Below are 18,006 nucleotides of genomic sequence, written 5' to 3' on the forward strand. Positions count from 1 at the left end.
ATGTGTGAATTGTGAATCAAGTAACTCAGCAGTCAAAAAATCATGGATGAGTTGGCTCACCTTTTTGACTCATTGTCTCGTATTTCCACAGTTTATTCACAAACGGCAATAATTTCTTGTTAGTCTGGTAAAATTATAGTAATCCTTTCTAACGTAAACAACAACATTCGGGTTTCACGAGTTTTTGCCGGGTTTTGCGGCTGAATAATTTTTTACGGTTTGAGTTGATTGAGTTGATTTTGCATCAAAATCTCAAGCGTGAGATTTGCGAAGCAGATCTCTAATGAGTTTTCTCTCACGGGAGAGCGAATTGATTGAGATTTTGAGTGTGAGTCTATCAACACTGGTTTTAAGTTATTAAGTTTAAAATAAACCGAATAAAATCCAACGAATACAGCAACCTGAGCCACTGTGTCAATCGAACGTCTTGATAACCGACCACCGAATCGGTCCAGATTGGGTAAGAAACGTGAGCGCGAACCATCCACCTACGTGTCGAAATTCCATCGCATCTCTTGGCTTACACACACAAAAACTGCCGGTCGGTCACTCGCCGAACGGTCGGTTTGCAAAACTCCAAAAATGGGAAGTATTGTCGCCGTCAACCTATTATGACGTCCCGGTGGGCCGACTGATTCATATCTCCGCGCAGCAATTGAGCCCCGTCAAAACTGATAAAACCAGCCTCGAATCTTATCTATACACTATAAATGACCAATCGATGGCTGCGCCGTGCTTTAGTCGACGTTTAGGTGTGAATCTTGGGCTCATTCGTGGAAGTGAATCGAACGGAAAATGTGCGACGACGAAATTGCCGCGTTGGTCATCGACAATGGATCCGGAATGTGCAAGGCCGGATTCGCCGGGGACGATGCTCCCCGGGCCGTGTTCCCCTCGATTGTGGGCCGTGCCCGGCACCAGGGTGTGATGGTCGGCATGGGACAGAAGGACTCGTACGTCGGTGACGAGGCCCAGAGCAAGCGAGGCATCCTGACCCTGAAGTACCCGATCGAGCACGGAATCGTGTCCAACTGGGACGACATGGAGAAGATCTGGCATCACACCTTCTACAATGAGCTGCGAGTGGCTCCGGAGGAACACCCGGTTCTGTTGACCGAGGCCCCACTGAACCCCAAGGCCAACCGAGAGAAGATGACCCAGATCATGTTCGAGACCTTCAACTGCCCCGCCATGTATGTGGCCATTCAGGCCGTGCTGAGCTTGTACGCTTCAGGACGAACTACGGGTAAGAATGCGAGATCGGGATGATTTCTAGATTGACTGAAGTGATTTCGATTCCTCAGGTATTGTGCTGGACTCCGGAGATGGTGTCTCCCACACCGTGCCCATCTACGAGGGTTACGCCTTGCCACATGCCATCCTGCGTCTGGATCTGGCCGGTCGCGATCTCACCGATTACTTGATGACCATCCTGACCGAGCGAGGATACACCTTCACCACGACCGCCGAGCGGGAAATCGTTCGGGACATCAAGGAGAAGCTGTGCTACGTCGCCCTGGACTTTGAACAGGAGATGGCCACCGCCGCTTCTTCCTCCAGCTTGGAGAAATCCTACGAACTCCCCGACGGACAGGTGATTACCATCGGAAACGAGCGCTTCCGCTGTCCGGAAACTCTCTTCCAGCCGTCGTTCATCGGAATGGAAACGGTGGGAGTTCACGAAACCGTGTTCAACTCGATCAAGAAGTGCGACGTCGACATCCGTAAGGATCTGTTCGCCAATACCGTCCTATCCGGAGGATCAACCATGTTCGCCGGAATCGCCGACCGTATGCAGCGCGAATTATCCACTCTCGCTCCCACCTCGATCAAGGTCAAGATCGTAGCCCCACCAGAGCGTAAGTACTCCGTCTGGATCGGTGGATCCATCCTGGCTTCCCTGTCGACCTTCCAGCAGATGTGGATCTCCAAGCAGGAATACGACGAAGCCGGACCCGGAATCGTTCACCGCAAGTGCTTCTAAACCCTTCTTGGTGTTACACAACTCTGATAAAATTGTTCGGTAATAAAAAGTTTATTTGAAGACTGAACCACTCCATATAAGGCATCCCCCAGTCAAGTGATAGCACGTAATCGAACAGGGCCATTCAGATGATACCATTAATCTATGGGCAGGTATCTGATAACGAGGTCGATTGTATGACATTTCCTTGAAACGCATTGCACAGACAAACTGACATTCTACAGAAAGAAGAAATGACATTTCCCAGTAAAAAGAAGCGAGATTTTAGGGTCACACAAGGTTATGGATCACTTTGGCGTTAAAACTCGAATTTTCGCTTAAAAACTAACACATAAATACTGTTCATTTTATAAAGTGAACACCTTGTGTATATATGTTTTTAATTCAATAAAGTAATCTCAATCGGTTTTCTGCACATCGGTCGACTAATATTGAGTAGTAATGTATGGTCTGTTGATTCTGTTGCATGCTCTTGTGTGGCGAGCAAGTCGGTATGTTATTCGTATAGCCGTTGATGATGAGTGAAAAGTGAATGTGATGAAAAGTTAAAGCGATTAAGAGCTACCCTGTCGACGAAGGATTATTAATTGGTGAGCTCGTTTCATGCTTTTGTTTCAAATAAGTGCGATCTATGCGTACAATGACTAGTTCGACACTCCAAGTGTCGGCGAACCATAATTCATATTTCAATTGCATCATTACCGACATGAACCTAAAACGCCTTTCCGTGACAAACATGAAGATGCACAGGTATACTCGGTTTTTAGTAACAATGGATGTCACCATAACATTCCTTCCCTTCCTCGATGAAAGCATGTGCAATTATTCTGGTCACGAGGTAGCGTTACTTACTTACTTACTAACAATGTCACGCCTACTAACTCGGCCCATGGCTGCTAGCCCCACACTTCCAAACTCCTGCTCCACTTGGTCAAACCACCTATCTCGTAGCGCTCCCCTTAGACTTGTACCGGCCGAATTTGAGGTGAACACCATTTTTGCGGGATTTTTGTCCGGCATTCTCACAACGTGTCCCGCCCATCGTGCCCTTCCCGCTTTGGCGACTTTCTGGATACTGGGTTCACCGTAGAGTTGCACAAGCTCGTGATTCATTTTTGTCCTTCATACACCGTTCTCACATACTCCGCCAAAGATCGTTCTAAGCACTCGTCGTTCAAAAACTTCTAGCGCTTGCAGGTCTTCTTCGAGCATTGTCCACGTCTCATGCCGGTAGAGATCTACTGGTCTTATCTGCGTCTTGTGCATGATACATTCAGCACGAAAGTTTACCAGACCGCGAGGACTTGTGGAGTCCGTTGTAAGCACGACTTCCGGCAATGATACGTCTTCGAATATCTCTGCTGCAGTTGTTATGCACTAACTGTGCAGTTATTCACCCTTATTCATGTTTACGACGAATCCAACTTTCGACCGAATCCTATTCGTTCGAATCCATAGCCCACTTGATTTTGCTGGCGTAAACGGTCGTAAATGCAAAACGGTTTCCAGCCGAAAGAGCATTCGAACGTAAAGGCCGATTTGCTGCTGACAAGAAAAGTAATCGCCTATCTCGATGCGTGGGAAATTTCTTCCAAGAAATGATCAAGAAAATCACGTTTCTTTGATCGCAGTACGCAGATGAGAAGAAATGTCATTTCAAATGGAGCTCTCTGTAGGAAATTTCTTGACCCATTCAGTCAAGAAATTTCTTTACTTTTCTTGAGCGAAACAGCATACTTAGCTTAAACAAGAAAAGGCTTAGTTTAGCTTAGACTGACTACACATATCAATGGTTGCCATTCTGTGATTGATTCGAAATTCGGCTGAGGTGTGCCATAATCTTATTCATTCTGCATAATTCAGTGTCTCTATTTATTCAGGTGGGATTGAGGGAAGGAATGTTAGTGTGTAACCTTTGCTATTTGGAGACCGTGTTTACCTCTGCATCTCTACGGAGATGAAGGATGTTTTTTAATGGGGAGGATTGTTGAGTCACAGGATTCACTTTGATAAGCGATTAGACCAGTGTTTCCCAACCTTTTTGAAGATATTATTATGAATCAAAAGGTATTCTTGACATACCACTCAAAGTCTGTATTCCATCACAGATAATGCGAGAATCCTACCGAGATATTCTGGATCCACTGAATATCTTGTCAGGAGTCTACTAAATATCATCCTAAGAATTCTAAAAGAAACTTTTAAAAAGGATATTACAAAATCTAACCAAAATCAGGTTGTTGAGAAGCCAGCGATTTTTCAAAATATTTTCAGGGGTAAAATGATAATTTCTTTGAGATAAGGTTTGGAAGATTTTTTTTAGTTATCTTCAAAATTTCACCAGATTCCGCTTTCATGAGCTAGCCAATACATTTTCAAAAGATAGTTTGAGTAGCCAATAAATATCACCTCTGCAAGCTGCTTTGAATATTTTTAGAAACTTGCTTATAGATTTATAAGGAGTGAACTTACTGCTTTTGGAAGAATTGTTTTCAAAAATCTGGCCAGATATTCGTCAAGTTTCTACGCAGACATCTTCCGACGATCATTACACCAGGTATTAATAGGAAATCTCATGAGTGGTGATGGATTCTAGAAAATTACTCCTGTGGTTTGTGTGGAAATAGTGAGCAATTTCCAGTATGGTCAATAAATCGCCAATCAACTTCTAAGACATTTTCCATCTTAGGAACGATAGTAGTTTTATTCTCAAGTTCACACTAGAAGAAATGTTAATAAAATGCCGGTGAGGTAAAATTTGGTTTGTATTCTTCAACAGACAAAATTATATTACAAGTATGTTAGTAATTGTGTAGATAAAAAACAAAATTTAGTAATTTTTTAAAAATATTTTTAGTTTTGAAAATCTGAAGCAAGCGAAGATATTTTTTACATTTATTCATCAATCTCCAAAAAACTTATCATCAATGGCTTCGCGGGCCCCCTAAGAAGTCGGCACGGCACCCAAGGGGTCCGCGGACCACTGGTTGAGGAACCCTGGATTATTTTAATGATAACAAATATAATAATTTCAATTGATATGGAAAATTCCCAAGTAGAAGAAAATAATGTCGACCCTTAAAAAGACGAACCATTCAAAGCTTGTTGACCAAATAACTAAACGCAACATTCCTACAGATCTCAAGATGAAAGCATGTGTTACCACATTTTACTCATATAAAAAAAAACCTCGATTGGCTTGACCATCACAGAACACTCTTATACTGGCAGTTACATTGGCGAACCATTCAAAGTTTGTTGAATAAAGTGAACCTTTTGCAAGTCTACACTTATAGTGTCGAATCATTCAAAGCTTTTTTTAATAACAAAAATAAAGTAACAGGAGTAGTTTGAAAAAAAAATGTGTAAAACATAAATAATTTATTTTTGCAATTTCTCATCATAATAGGCTGTTTTTCATCACGCCAGTCTGTCTTGAAACGGCCTACTTTCCAGCACTAAAGTATGCAGTGTGAGAATAGTCATTACCTAACTGAAACGCAACGCTTTCTCATTACGCAACTGTTTTGAGTTGCGTAATGAATCATAACACCACAATTTTTCAGAAATTGTAAAATAATGGTGAACACATTCCGATATAATTTCTGATACCCTCAAGTGGTCTTCTACGAAATTGCAAAAAATGTTGTACGTAACTCGTTGCAGAACTCGATTTTTACAGCACTAGTCGTAATTATCATACTCGGCAAGCCTCGTAGGATAAATTTACGACTCATGCTGTAACAGGGTGTCTACTACCTGCAAAAACCTGGAAAACCTGGAATTATCAGGGAATTTTATTCAACCTGGAGAAAACATGGAATTCTCAGAGAATCTCGGCTACAGTCAGGGAAATTATTTTGAAGCAGTAATACATGATAGAATATATAATTTTCGTAACAAAAATTCCCTTCAATCTAAAAATTTTTCGGCTGCGCCGCTATCAAAATGCTATTTGAAATGTTAAGTGCTGCAATTTGTTTATGGTTCTTATTCTTTCAGCATAAAACATGTTTAGAAAAGGAAGCATAAAATGAAGAGATTGCCAAATTTGCAAAGGCAAGTACAGTTCCCAGTTCCAGTTGGGTGTCGCTCATGAGCATGTGAAGCATAGATGAGAACATTTTAAATTTTTCAGTTTGTAAACATGTTTTTTTCGTCTATACTACAAAAGACTAATGCACAAGTTCTCAATAATATTTTTCTCAGATCCAAAGGAATGCTTCCGGAGTTTTAGTGATTTCTCCAGAGATTCCTGGTGGAATGTTTGGGAACGCCTCCAGGGATAATATAAGCGATTTTTCAATGTATGCTTAGACGATTTTCTTCAGAATTTGATCCTAGAGCACTTCAACGCTACTACCTCCAGTAATTTTCCTGAAGATTACTTTGAAAAAATCCTCCAGATGTTTTTTTTTACTGATTCTTTCACCGTTTTCTCCAGTTGTTCATAAAGGTTTATTCCAGAGTTAAATAAAAATGTTTCGACTTTTTTCCAAGAAACCCTAATAAATTCCTACACCGATTTTTTTTTCTCATTTGTTCCAGACATTTTCATAAGGAATCTTTTAGAAATTCATCCACGATTACTCTTAGGAATTGCTCAGATTCCTTCAGGCATTATTCGATGAAATCGATTATAAACTTTTCCAAGAATTCCTCAATAAATTCAATCGGGCATTCGACATTAAGTTCCTCCAGAAATTTGTCTCGATTTTTCTAAACCATTTCATTAAACTATTATTGCTGTGGTTCAAACATTTCATTAAAAAAATTAAATAAAATTTCCAAATTTGCATGAATTCTTCGAAACTTTTCAGGTTTCTCACGAAGTAATACTACAGTAATTATTACAGTTATTGCTCCGATCATGCAAAGATATTTTTTCTTGTAGGACATTATTCAGAGATTCGAATGTTTTTTCAGGTCATTTTAGCAATTTATCAAGAAAATCTTAGGAAGGTTTTCATCAAGAATCCAGGAGTTTTTTCAGAGATTCTAGTATCAATTTATCAAGGCATACTTAGAACTCACACACAATTCATCAGAGGTTATTCTAGAATGAAATTAGACGTTCCTTGCAGATTATTTTGAAAAAACTCTGCAAATTTCCTTGACGTTCCCCTGGAGACATCCACCGTAACAAATCTTTGTAAACGTCCTTGGGGAATTTCTCAAACAAATTTGGAGGAATTCCCGAAAAAAAATTCAATTTCTGAAAAAAAAAAACAATTTATATTACAGTTAACTCTCCCGTACTCGATATTCGGTATCTCGATATCGAGTTAGAGAACCATAGTAAAAGTTGGTTTTCATGGCTAACTCGATGGTCCCTTGGATAGCAATTGCACTGATTTTGTGTTCTGTAACTCGATACCTCCCTAACTCGATGGTCCCTTCAATATCGAGTAAGGGAGAGTTAACTGTAGAAGGAATAAATCCCACGGAAATCAATCGATAAACTTCTGGAAAACATAAGACTTTCTTAAAAAATGCCTGGAACAATCTTTGGAGAGATTCCTGATGAAATCTCCGAAGCAATTTCTATGGTTATCCTTAGGAAAATTCTTAATTGAGTTCTTGAAGGTAGTTAAAACCAAATTTTATGAAGAATTACTTAGAAAGTTCATAAAAAATCACAGAACAAACTCATAAAGAGATCTTCGGAGTGATTTATGAAAGAAATCTACAGTCAAACGAGCAATGTTAAGAGGAATTGAAAAAAAAAAGTCTTAGAAACATTCCTACAGAAACATTCAAACTCTCATATCGTAGTTCCTGTTAAGTATATTTTTTACTATCAACTAGAAAAAAATACAAAACGTCTGCTAGAGAAATAAGATATTTTCCCATATCTGATGTTGATGATTTGAGGCAGATCATTTGATAATAATCATTTGATTTTTTTCTTTGTTGTTTTCACATTTAGAACAAGCATAAGCTTTGAAATTATTTATTTTTTTTTGTGTTCCATAGCATAGTTTGGCTATCTTTAAAAATAAATGTTTAGTCATCTAAAAATAACTATTCGTCAATCATTTATGTATTTTGGAGAATTTCTTGAACCTGCAATTATTTTTAAAACCTGGAAAACCTGGAAATATCAGCGAATTTCAAATCTGTAAATGAGTAGACACCCTGTGTAAAAACCATCATTCTGCAACTTGTTCCGTAAACTACTATTACAACAGTTTATGCCGACATTCAGAGTGACGAACCTTTTATAGTTTGTTGAAAAATCATATTAATACTCCACTGTTGTAACGATTAAATTTGGAGTCATACATATATTACAGATTTGAAACAAAAGCATGAAACGAGCTCACCAATGTTGTCATCTTTCATCCTTGAATGAGCAGCCACAATCCACTTTCAGCTTTACTTAAAACATACAGGTTAACTCAGAAACGCAATTCTTTTTTCGCACTCATCTTAATTCCGTCGCTAACCCTGCAACAGAATCGAAAGACCATATACACAAATCTTGAAAACTTCCAAGTCGATTATTTCAAAACTATATTTTTGTCACTTACACCCCCCCCCCCTCCATTGGTTCTAACATCCTCATAACTGAAAATCAATATAGGTGATGTTGCGGCCGATTCGCTTGATCGGCGAAATATTGGACTGTAATATTGTTTTTGCAATAACTAACACATTTTTTCAACTCAAACGATTTAATAAAGAAAAGAAAGAATGAAAAAGCGAATGGGATGATACCAAGAATGTTGCACGAGTTCATTATTTGACGTTTTAGCGGTGCCGTGTTATTTACGTGACCATGGCAACGAGTGAATTCGGCACCGCTCAAACGTCAAATTAGTGAACTCGTGCATTGGTCCATAGAGCAAACATGTTTTTTTTTTTGTTGGTGCCTCTGGTATGCTTCCGTCACGATCGTCCATCATGCTAGGCACAGCCACAGGTAAAACCAAAATTCATCGCAGCAACCGTGCTGCTGGTTTTGCAGCAAATTTTCATTTACTTCAAATCACCGAAGCTTGAAGATGGGTTTCCATCGTACAGGTGAACAAAAAAAAATTACCGAACGGAAGCATCTTTGGAACGATTTCCAAACTTATATGTTTATAGGCCAATAGATCTCATTTAGACGTTTAACTTTGTGGAAAACATCAAGTTTTTAATAAATCTTCGAGCTGTTTAGTAGAATACCTATAAGTAGATGAAAAAACCGAATTTAGTACTATACCATTTAATTCCACTAGAGTTTGTATCCTTTGACAGATACGCGTATTTCGACCTCAACTGTAAGACCGTCTTCAGTGTCGTGTACTAGACTCAACTAGCGCTATCTTGAGAGTGTTTTTCGAACTAATAAGGTTTTCGACAAGTAGGTCTCATTTAGCTGATCAACTCTAAGACACGGTTTTAGGCGAACTGGGTTCATGTAGGTGTTCAACTTTGTCTAAGACGACAATATTGATTCTCATCACTGGACAAGTAAAACAAATATTTGAACGCCGAAAACTTATTTCACATACTACTTCTACATGCGACTTTTTTTAGAGCCTGCGCACCACCTGGTGAGTGAATTATGAATCAAAACATTCACCGAATGGAAGTCAGCAGTCCTGTGATCACCTTTGCAGAATACAGTTTTCTCATATACAAGAAATGCTCTGAAGGATCAGAGTTTGATAAAAAAATAATTTTATTTCACTATTAAACTAAGTTACAACAAATATTAATCACTTCACACTCGGAACTGATTGAATTTTCCTACCGCTAAACCTTTTATTGACTAAACCTATCGACTCAGCAAAACGGTCCCGGTCAAAGTCTGCATCGACACCTTCCGATCCGTCGTCGTTCTCGTCGGTTGGGTGCATGTTGCCATCGCACCTCGATAATCCGCTGGGTCATCACTTCTATGTTGCATCGATCGATGGGCCGATCGATGGTTCGTTCTGATTGGCTGGCACGTGGGCAACTCTGTTCCTAACGCCTCCCCCCTCAAGTATCAAGCGTCCTCGTTTGATGTTTCAGGAGCTCGAACCTTGGTTCTGGGATGAGTTTCAACCGCTTCTTCTCGGGATCCTTTCCTGTTGTTTGAGTATTTGGACCATCGGTTGCTTCTACTTCTCCTAGATTCCTTGTTCTAAGCAGCAGAGCGTCGACGTGGTTTTCCTTGGCATCCTTGTTGTGAGTTGTCTTGTAAAGAAAAACAATGACGAACCAAAGAGATATTAAAACCAGGAGGGCTAAGCCTCCAAAAGTTACCCTTTTATGTGTGCTGTTAAGGGAAAGTTGAATCTCGCTTAGTTCTTCAAGATTCTGAATCCGCAACATAACGTTTTCCTCTTCCTTGAATGTGTAGTTTGGCTTCTGCAGAGGTTTGCTGTAAATTGGGATTAGGTAGTTGTCTTGGCTTATGACATCTATTTTACCGGAGAATGTGAAATTGCGTGCTCTGATTGTGCAATTCCCGATCTCTATTATTGTTGGTTCGGTAATGATTCTTGAATCCCCGCATGAGTCGTTTACCTCAATGTTCTCTGTTGTGTCAATTAGGATCACGCTGTCCGTAATCTCTTTGGCTTGGAATCCTCGTTTTGTACTTACGAATGAGCATTTTGGTGATTGATGTGTTAAGATATTATAGATGCATTCGTCCTCAATGGGCTTGATACCATCGCAAATGTCGCATTTTTCCGTTTGGGCGTAGATCAGGTTGCCGTGCTTTGCCACCAGGTTTATGTCAGTTTCTATCCTCGAATTGTTGACCTTTAGCGTGTGAAGCTCCAGGAGGTCGTAGTCCTTATCGTCTAGTACCGGTGTCTTCACAAGTACCATCGCCTGTCCGCCGCTGATACCGATAGTTGCTGAGCAAAACTGAAAGATTTCGTCAAAATAGTTAAGTGGGATGTTTTGCTTCCTAAGTTTCCCTGCGATTGCCTGTTTGTCTTCTAACGAAAGGATATTCTTGTTTATGAGGCCTAATCTGGAGAACTCTATTTGTTCTTCTATAGATTCCAAAATGTGAATTATTCTATCCGTATTCCAAATGAGATTGATGAACTCTAAGTTTGATCTAAGGTTTTGAACTGTGTTGAATTCTCTAGAGATTGTAGAACTAATTTTCCTTAAAGAATCTGTTATGTTATTGATTTTGTTTTTGTAAAGTTCATTAATTTGGATTTGCTTGATTTGATTTTGAGTTAACCTATTTTCCTGATTTTTTAATATTCCTAATCCTTCATGTATGATCTCAAGATCTTCGTTATCGGGATTCCCCGCAATAAATTTAATCGCTGTTCCAAGGACATTTATCAGTGCTCTCTTTGTCCTACGTGGGATCAAACTAGAAAGTTTTTCTTTAGCTATTGTTAACTTCTCCTGAAGGGTTTGCTCTAAATGTTCAACGGTTTTATACGAGTGAGTGATCTTTTCGATGTATTTAATGTTATCCTCTAGAGATACTAAATTAATCCTATGTAACGTTCTCTCAAATCCTGTCCTTATCCGCACTGTTTTTATTTTTATGGCGACCATGCCATTTTTATTGGATATTTCCTTGTATGTGGTCGCGTTTAGCATGTGGATGAGGATTAGTCTGAAAAAGAATATATTTTAATTGTTTAATATTTTATTCTGTTATGGGTTTTGGGGTTTTATGTGTTGTTTTTTTTATAGTTTAATCCGATTTTTGTGTATTTTAATGTCATTACTATCTATGTATGTGAGTTCATTATTGGTTTTAACTGTTGAAATTTTATACGGGTCTTGATCTTTATTTAGCCTTTGACTGTTTTTAATAAAAAGTTTGTCGTTTTGATTTAATTGTTTAGGGCTTTCATTATCCGAGAATTTTTTCTCGTGATATATTTTTCTCTTATTTAACTCGAGTTTAACGGCTGATTGAATTTTATGGAAGTTTTCTGCTATTTCTTCCTGATTGGTTAAATTCGATGTGTTGAAGACTACTTCCCGTGGTTTTTGATTGATAGCCGAATGAAATGTATTATTGTAGATGTCGACCAAAACGTTCATTATTTCGTTAAGACTGAGATCTTTGAATTTTGAATGGAGAGTCCGATAAAGTTCGATTAGAGTACTATGAAATCTCTCGACAATTCCATTTGAGCAAGAGCTACTCGCATGGTGGATTTCAATATTTAAGTCATTCAGGAACCCGATGAAATCAATGGATTTAAATGAAGGTTCTTGATCGCATACTATAGTTTTCGGCCTTCCGAACTGTCTAATGTGTTCGGTGATTGCCCTTTTCATATCAACTATGGTTCTAGTTTGTATCGAAATTATGTTTGCGAATTTCGAGAACGAATCCACTATAGTAAGCCATTTTTGTCCCTTCATGAAAAATACATCGATGTGAATTCTATCAAAGACAGTGTCACCAAAAGTACTCTTTTGTATTAATTTTGGAGGATTGCGATCATACTTGCTACGTTTGCAAGTGTCGCAAGAGCTTATAAAAATTTTGAGCTTTCTTTCTAGCTCGGGGAAAAAGTAGTTTTGGAGAATCTGTCTTTTATTTTCTTTCAATCCACGATGTCCATATTCATGGGTCTTTTCGATCAATTCGTCCTGCTCGGTGCCCATTCTGACGTCTGCCAACAGTGTCTCTGAAATGAAAACCTTGTATAATTTATTAGCAGAGAAATGATTTTTGTATGTTTCCTGAATAAGCTGTAGAAGGGAAACAGGGGCTTTTATGCAATTAATTCCATTAGGGTTAAGGCATCTTTTAAATACATTCACCATATCCTCTTCCGTGTATCCCGGTTGGGATATGATGTATCTGTTATATTTTGGAAAAACTGCTTCATGAGAATCTGTTTTAATTCTGGAAATTTTGAATAACAGTTGAGTCTTGAAAAAATTAATCGGTCTTTCCGTGCACTTTATAAAGTAATCGTCACTGGTATCTGCGGAATGAATGGTTTCCAAGTCTTCATCAGTATCCGCTGTATTCACGTTTAATTCTTCGTTCGCCTGTATTCTCGATAAAGCGTCCGCTACGACATTTTGCTTTCCGGGTTTATAGACGATTTCGTAATTAAATTCACCCAATTGTAACTTCCATCTTACAATTTTATCGTTCGAATTAGTTAGTGAGTATATCAAAGGTTTATGGTCTGTTACCAGCTTAAATCTGCGACCATATAAATAAGATTTGAAGTGTTTTACAGCCCAAACGATTGCCAAGAGTTCTTTTTCCGTTGTGCTGTATCTTTCTTCTGTTACGTTTAAAGTTCTAGATGCAAATGCTGCTGGCCGATCTTTCCCAAGTGTTCCTTGAGAAAGTACCGCTCCAATGGCGTAATCGCTCGCATCGGTCGTTAAAATAAACTCTTTCTCGAAGTCTGGGTAGATAAGTATTGGATCTCTAATAAGGATTTCCTTGCATTTTTGAAAACATTCCTCCATTTCTGGAGTGATTTCAAACTCGGTGTCTTTGCGAAGTAAGTTCGTCAAAGGTTTCACTAGTTTAGCGAAATCTTTGATGAATCTTCTATAGTATCCCAAAGTTCCCAGAAACTGTCTAATTTCTTTGACATTCTTTGGTATTGGCCATTCTCTTATGATTTTTATTTTGTCCTCGTTTGGTAACACTCCGTCTTTGGTGACCGTGTGACCTAAAAATTGAACTTCATTCCTAAAGAATTCACACTTATCAAGCTGAATCTTTAGTCCGGCCTCCTTTAATCGCTTCATAATCATGTCAAGATGAAGTTGATGTTCTTCAAGGGAGGTAGAAAATATAATTATATCGTCCATATAGACGAAGCAGCAAACTCCGATCAGATCTCTGAGCATACAATCCATTACGCGCTGATGACGATTGGAAAAAGTTTAACAACCATCGTTAAAAATAAAAATTCGAAAAAAAAAACTTTTTTTTCATTTTTATTCTTTTGTTCCTTATTTATTTTTATCCCCCCCCCCCCTCGTACCTTCCAAGTGGTCTCGGACATAAAAGAAAATTAATATTTGTATCAGCCTTAGTAACTGTGCAAGTGCTCGTTCCATTTATAACGTAAGGTTAAAATCGCCGATTCTCTCCAAAACTCTTTTTGTATGAAAAAATTAAAAAAAAATATATGGGCCATTACGCTGGAGCTGTTTGTAAAGTGCAATTTAGTTTGATGTAAAAAAGCATGTGTTTTTAGACATTTTTGTAGCCTCGCCTTTGGGCAAATGTAGCCCCGTCTGACGGTAACTTATTTTTTACGACAAAAAAAGTAAGTACAACCAACTTTGTTTTGCTCTAAAAATATATACAGTCAACTCTCCCTTACTCGATATTTCTTAACTCGATATCGAGTTAGAGAACCATGGTAAAAGTTGATTTGCATGGCTAGCTCGATGGTCCCTAGAATCCCAGTTGCACTGATTTTGTTTTCTCTAACTCGATGGCCCCTTCAATATCGTGTTATGGAGAGTTGACTGTATAAACGATACCGGGGAATGTCGTTCTGGAGAATGTTCATTTCTAGGGAATGTCCCATTCTGATGTTTGACTTTCTAGGAAATGTCGTCAGCCTACGACAAAAATGAGTAAGCCACTTCCCATCTCGAGCATGTGCGTCGTCGTTCGAGTGAAATTTTTCGACTATTTTCCGATTCTCGTACGCGGCGGCGTCGTCGTCTCGGGAAATATGCTAATTTTCTTTCTCCTTCGTGTCCACACCCACTTTCGTCGTCCACTCTTAGAACCTGGGGGCGCCGCGACGAGAAAATCGCGCACGCCCGGCCAGCTGTCCGTCCAGCAACACAGTCAACGGCCAAACGGTTGCCCGGCGAGGGTATAAATATTGGATTATTACAAATCCAATTAGCCAGTAGTGTACCGGAGAGCCGCCGAGTAGTCGAGTGTCCAAAAAACGCCTATCTTCCTTGTGTATTCGTCGGAAGTTTGTACCAAAGAGGTGAGCCCAGTTCTACATCCAGTCCATCCCCATATAAGGGCATCCATCCAGTCAGTCAGGCAGTCAGTCAGTGGCGCGAATTTTGATGGTGAAAAGTGTGATTCACGTGATGTGTCTACGGGGACGTTGAATCGAAAAATTAGGCAGTGATAGAAATAGAACTTCAAGTGGTGTCTTATCAGTAGCGCCGAAGCAGGGTTATGGAGCCCAAGTGGATATTGCTGTCTTTGCTTCAGTGATAGCGCAGATTTCTCTCTGTGTGGAAACCTGTGGGATAGCTTTTCTTTTCAAAAAGTGGTTCACATACGAAGTTGACGGTGAATTGATAGTAAATCAATATCCCACTGCAGAGTGCAGATGTGAAGAACATGGTTCGGACTCAAAAATTGGATTGCTTGAGATGAATAGCTAATCGTGATTATCTTTACCGCTAAAAATGGTGATAGGTTTCGACATCCTTGATCTCAGTAGGCCGATTACTGGTATGGCCCAGAGAACCGATCTAGAGTGAAGCTTCTGATTGACTTTCCACCTTATAAATGTGTAAGCATAGTAGGCTAATCAAAGTATGCAAGATTTATAACTGCACTGGCCATGTCCTCACGCATAGATAAAGTGAGAAAGGAGTGCCAGTTGTTATACTACAAAATAGACTTTTACATTGCATTTTCCGCAGTAAAAAAGTAAATTATCAGGACTCGTCCTTTCGAATTTTCGTTGAACTTTTTGGCGAAAGCCAAGTTTCGTTAGTTGCTTCTACGAGCAAAGGAAGGGTGAATATGTGTATTCAAAACTTTATTCCAAATAAATAGGTTAAATTTGAAATGAAGGACGAAAATTTCTCAGAAATGCGCGCTTCCTTCCAAAGGTGAAATCAGTGTTGAAAACATTCGACATTTCTCGCGACGTTCGTTTCGCTATCGTGGTCAGCAGTCAAATGATTTTTGTGAACTTATCAACGTGATTGATCACAACACTGGGTGAAATAGATAATGACGACTATGTGGAAAATTGTATCGAAACGAGCAAACAATTTAGACAAGGGATTTTCACATTTGTAGCCCGCGAAGCACTTTTCAGAGTTAGCTTGGTGCTCATCTTCGTTTCGAACGATAAAATTATGAATTCGTATCAAAAATTCGTCCAATTTTCGTTGGAAATTCCTAGGATCCCGTTGGGAAACATCGCTAAGAATTCCTATACAAAGCTAAACATATTTATGTTTTCCATAAATCATGACTGTATTGACCAATCAAATTTTGGTTTCATTGAACATTTAACGTTAAACATTTTGAAAACGAAATCATAAGTTTCATAAGCGAGATCTATGAATTACTTAGGAAGCATGTTTTGAAATTATGTTCATAACAATCACTAAAACCACTGTATCGAACATAAGTACAAGTTTGATGAATACTGTTCACATTTTATCGAAAAATTTCAATTTCTATACTTGCCTGAAATTCAAGATTTAAGTGAAGAAGCAAAGAGTTCTGCCAATCATAGTCAGAGTTTACAAATTCGCACATTTTTGAAACTGAATCAAAATTTCGTTCCAAATCATGCTGTAAACTCTAAAAAATTGCTAACTACTTCTCAAACATGTAACATTTTCCACTTACGATGGCAAATATGATTTTTTTAGATCATCTGGAAGGTTTCCCGATTGACGATAAATCACTTGAAGCGATAAGGACTGATAAAGAGAACTATCTCAAGGATTTAATTTAGTTGACCTTAAAATAAAAGTAATAAAAGTGATCTAAATCAGTGCTGTAAACATTCGACACTTTGCGTGACGTTCGTTTCGTTGCCATGGTCAGCAGTAATTTCATTTTTCTGCATTCATCCACTACCGCCACTTCTTACTCGCAGCACGAGCGGTACAATGTACATCGACAAACACAAAAAGCTGTCAATTGAATGTCATATGACACGATGACATTTGCAGAAATCATACGTTTTGCATAGAATTCGGACATGTTGGATCAAAAACAACATGATTTTTTTTTCCTTGTCTGTAGAGCCTTTTACCCACTGCGTCCAATAATTAGGAATATTGTGGTATGACCCATATTTAATTTTGTGCTCATCAAATATCCTCTCACAATTGAGATGTGGTGGACAATGGTTGATGGAGCACGTTATCCCAACTAGGCTCAACTCGTTTTATAAAGTTTATTACCCTGTTTGGATTGCATTGCCAAACTTCGGAGGGCTCCAATAACCCTTTTCCAAATATTGACAACCTTTGATTGAACAATGTTCCACAGCTGCAAAGCAAGTGTTCAGCGGTTTCGTTTTCGTTCAAACAAAATCGACATTCTGAGAATTGGATTTTTCCAATCTTGTAAAGGTAATACCTGCTCGGGCAGTGACCAGTCATCAGACCGGTTATTACCCTGGTATTCTTTTTATTAAGATTTAATATGGCCCGGGCTTTTGACAGACTGGGTCTAATAAATCTTTTCGCTTGCTTGGCTGTATCCGTGGCATTCAAATTAGTTTCTACCATGGACATTTCCCAAGTTCTTAGTTTCATCCTAAGAGTACTCTCAGGAACTCCACAAAAAGGTTCAGGGCCGACGAAGCCACAATGGCCGGGAACCCAACAACATGAATAGTTTTATCTTGTTTGTTATGTCGAATGTGACACACATACAGTGAAAGCAGCGCCTACTATGAAAAATGACAAAAACAAACGAAATCGTAACATTTCCTAGCATATCTTCGAGGTCAGAGGCATTCAGTTGACATTTTTCTTTCCGACATTCGTTCGGTCGCTCGTGTTGTGAATGTTGAAGGGAAGCGCTGCCGAATATCAGCGACAACGTGTCGACTACGAGACCATGTTACCAAACATTGTATGAAAATCTCCGTTTCTCACGCTAAGGACGTATGTGCTGTGAAAGAAGATGCCACAAAGTTTGTATGTCCAAAGTGTGGGGCGGCATAATGGCTGTTTGTTTGGCTGAAAGTTTCAAGTAAATACAGCATTTTGAAGGCATATAGTTTACATTATGCCTCAGAAGCCTCTTTCAAAAATCTCAATTTTTTGCTGGAGTCCAACAGATTTACGAGAGGCTATTTTCGTTTACTTTCTCTTTA

At 39.0% G+C, this 18,006-nt stretch overlaps 2 protein-coding genes across 2 annotated transcripts in view; both read left to right on the forward strand.

The window, feature by feature from the left end:
• The first annotated feature begins 721 nt into the window (after positions 1-721).
• LOC5565156 (actin-87E) lies at positions 722-2,059 on the forward strand. The gene is made up of 2 exons (XM_001649481.2): positions 722-1,246; positions 1,305-2,059. Exons 1-2 carry the CDS (start codon positions 796-798, stop codon positions 1,982-1,984), a joined length of 1,131 nt encoding a protein of 376 aa, XP_001649531.1. The 5' UTR covers positions 722-795; the 3' UTR covers positions 1,985-2,059.
• Positions 2,060-14,740: 12,681 nt separating this feature from the next.
• The window catches only part of LOC5565155 (actin-87E), a 7,025-nt gene continuing 3,759 nt past the window's right edge, over positions 14,741-18,006 (forward strand). The window contains exon 1 of the mRNA XM_001649480.2: positions 14,741-14,898. The gene's annotated coding sequence lies outside the window, so the exon portion shown is untranslated. The remainder of the gene's footprint in view (positions 14,899-18,006) is intronic.

This window comes from Aedes aegypti, chromosome 1 (genome assembly GCF_002204515.2).
Source record: "Aedes aegypti strain LVP_AGWG chromosome 1, AaegL5.0 Primary Assembly, whole genome shotgun sequence".
In the NCBI taxonomy this organism is placed as follows: domain Eukaryota; kingdom Metazoa; phylum Arthropoda; class Insecta; order Diptera; family Culicidae; genus Aedes; species Aedes aegypti.

Excerpts from the sequence above, each read along its gene's own strand:
- LOC5565156 (XM_001649481.2), top strand. The coding sequence starts at position 796 with ATGTGCGACGACGAAATTGCCGCGTTGGTCATCGACAATGGATCCGGA. Across the intron at positions 1,247-1,304 it reads CGCTTCAGGACGAACTACGG|GTATTGTGCTGGACTCCGGA; the intron begins GTAAGAATGCGA and ends TCGATTCCTCAG.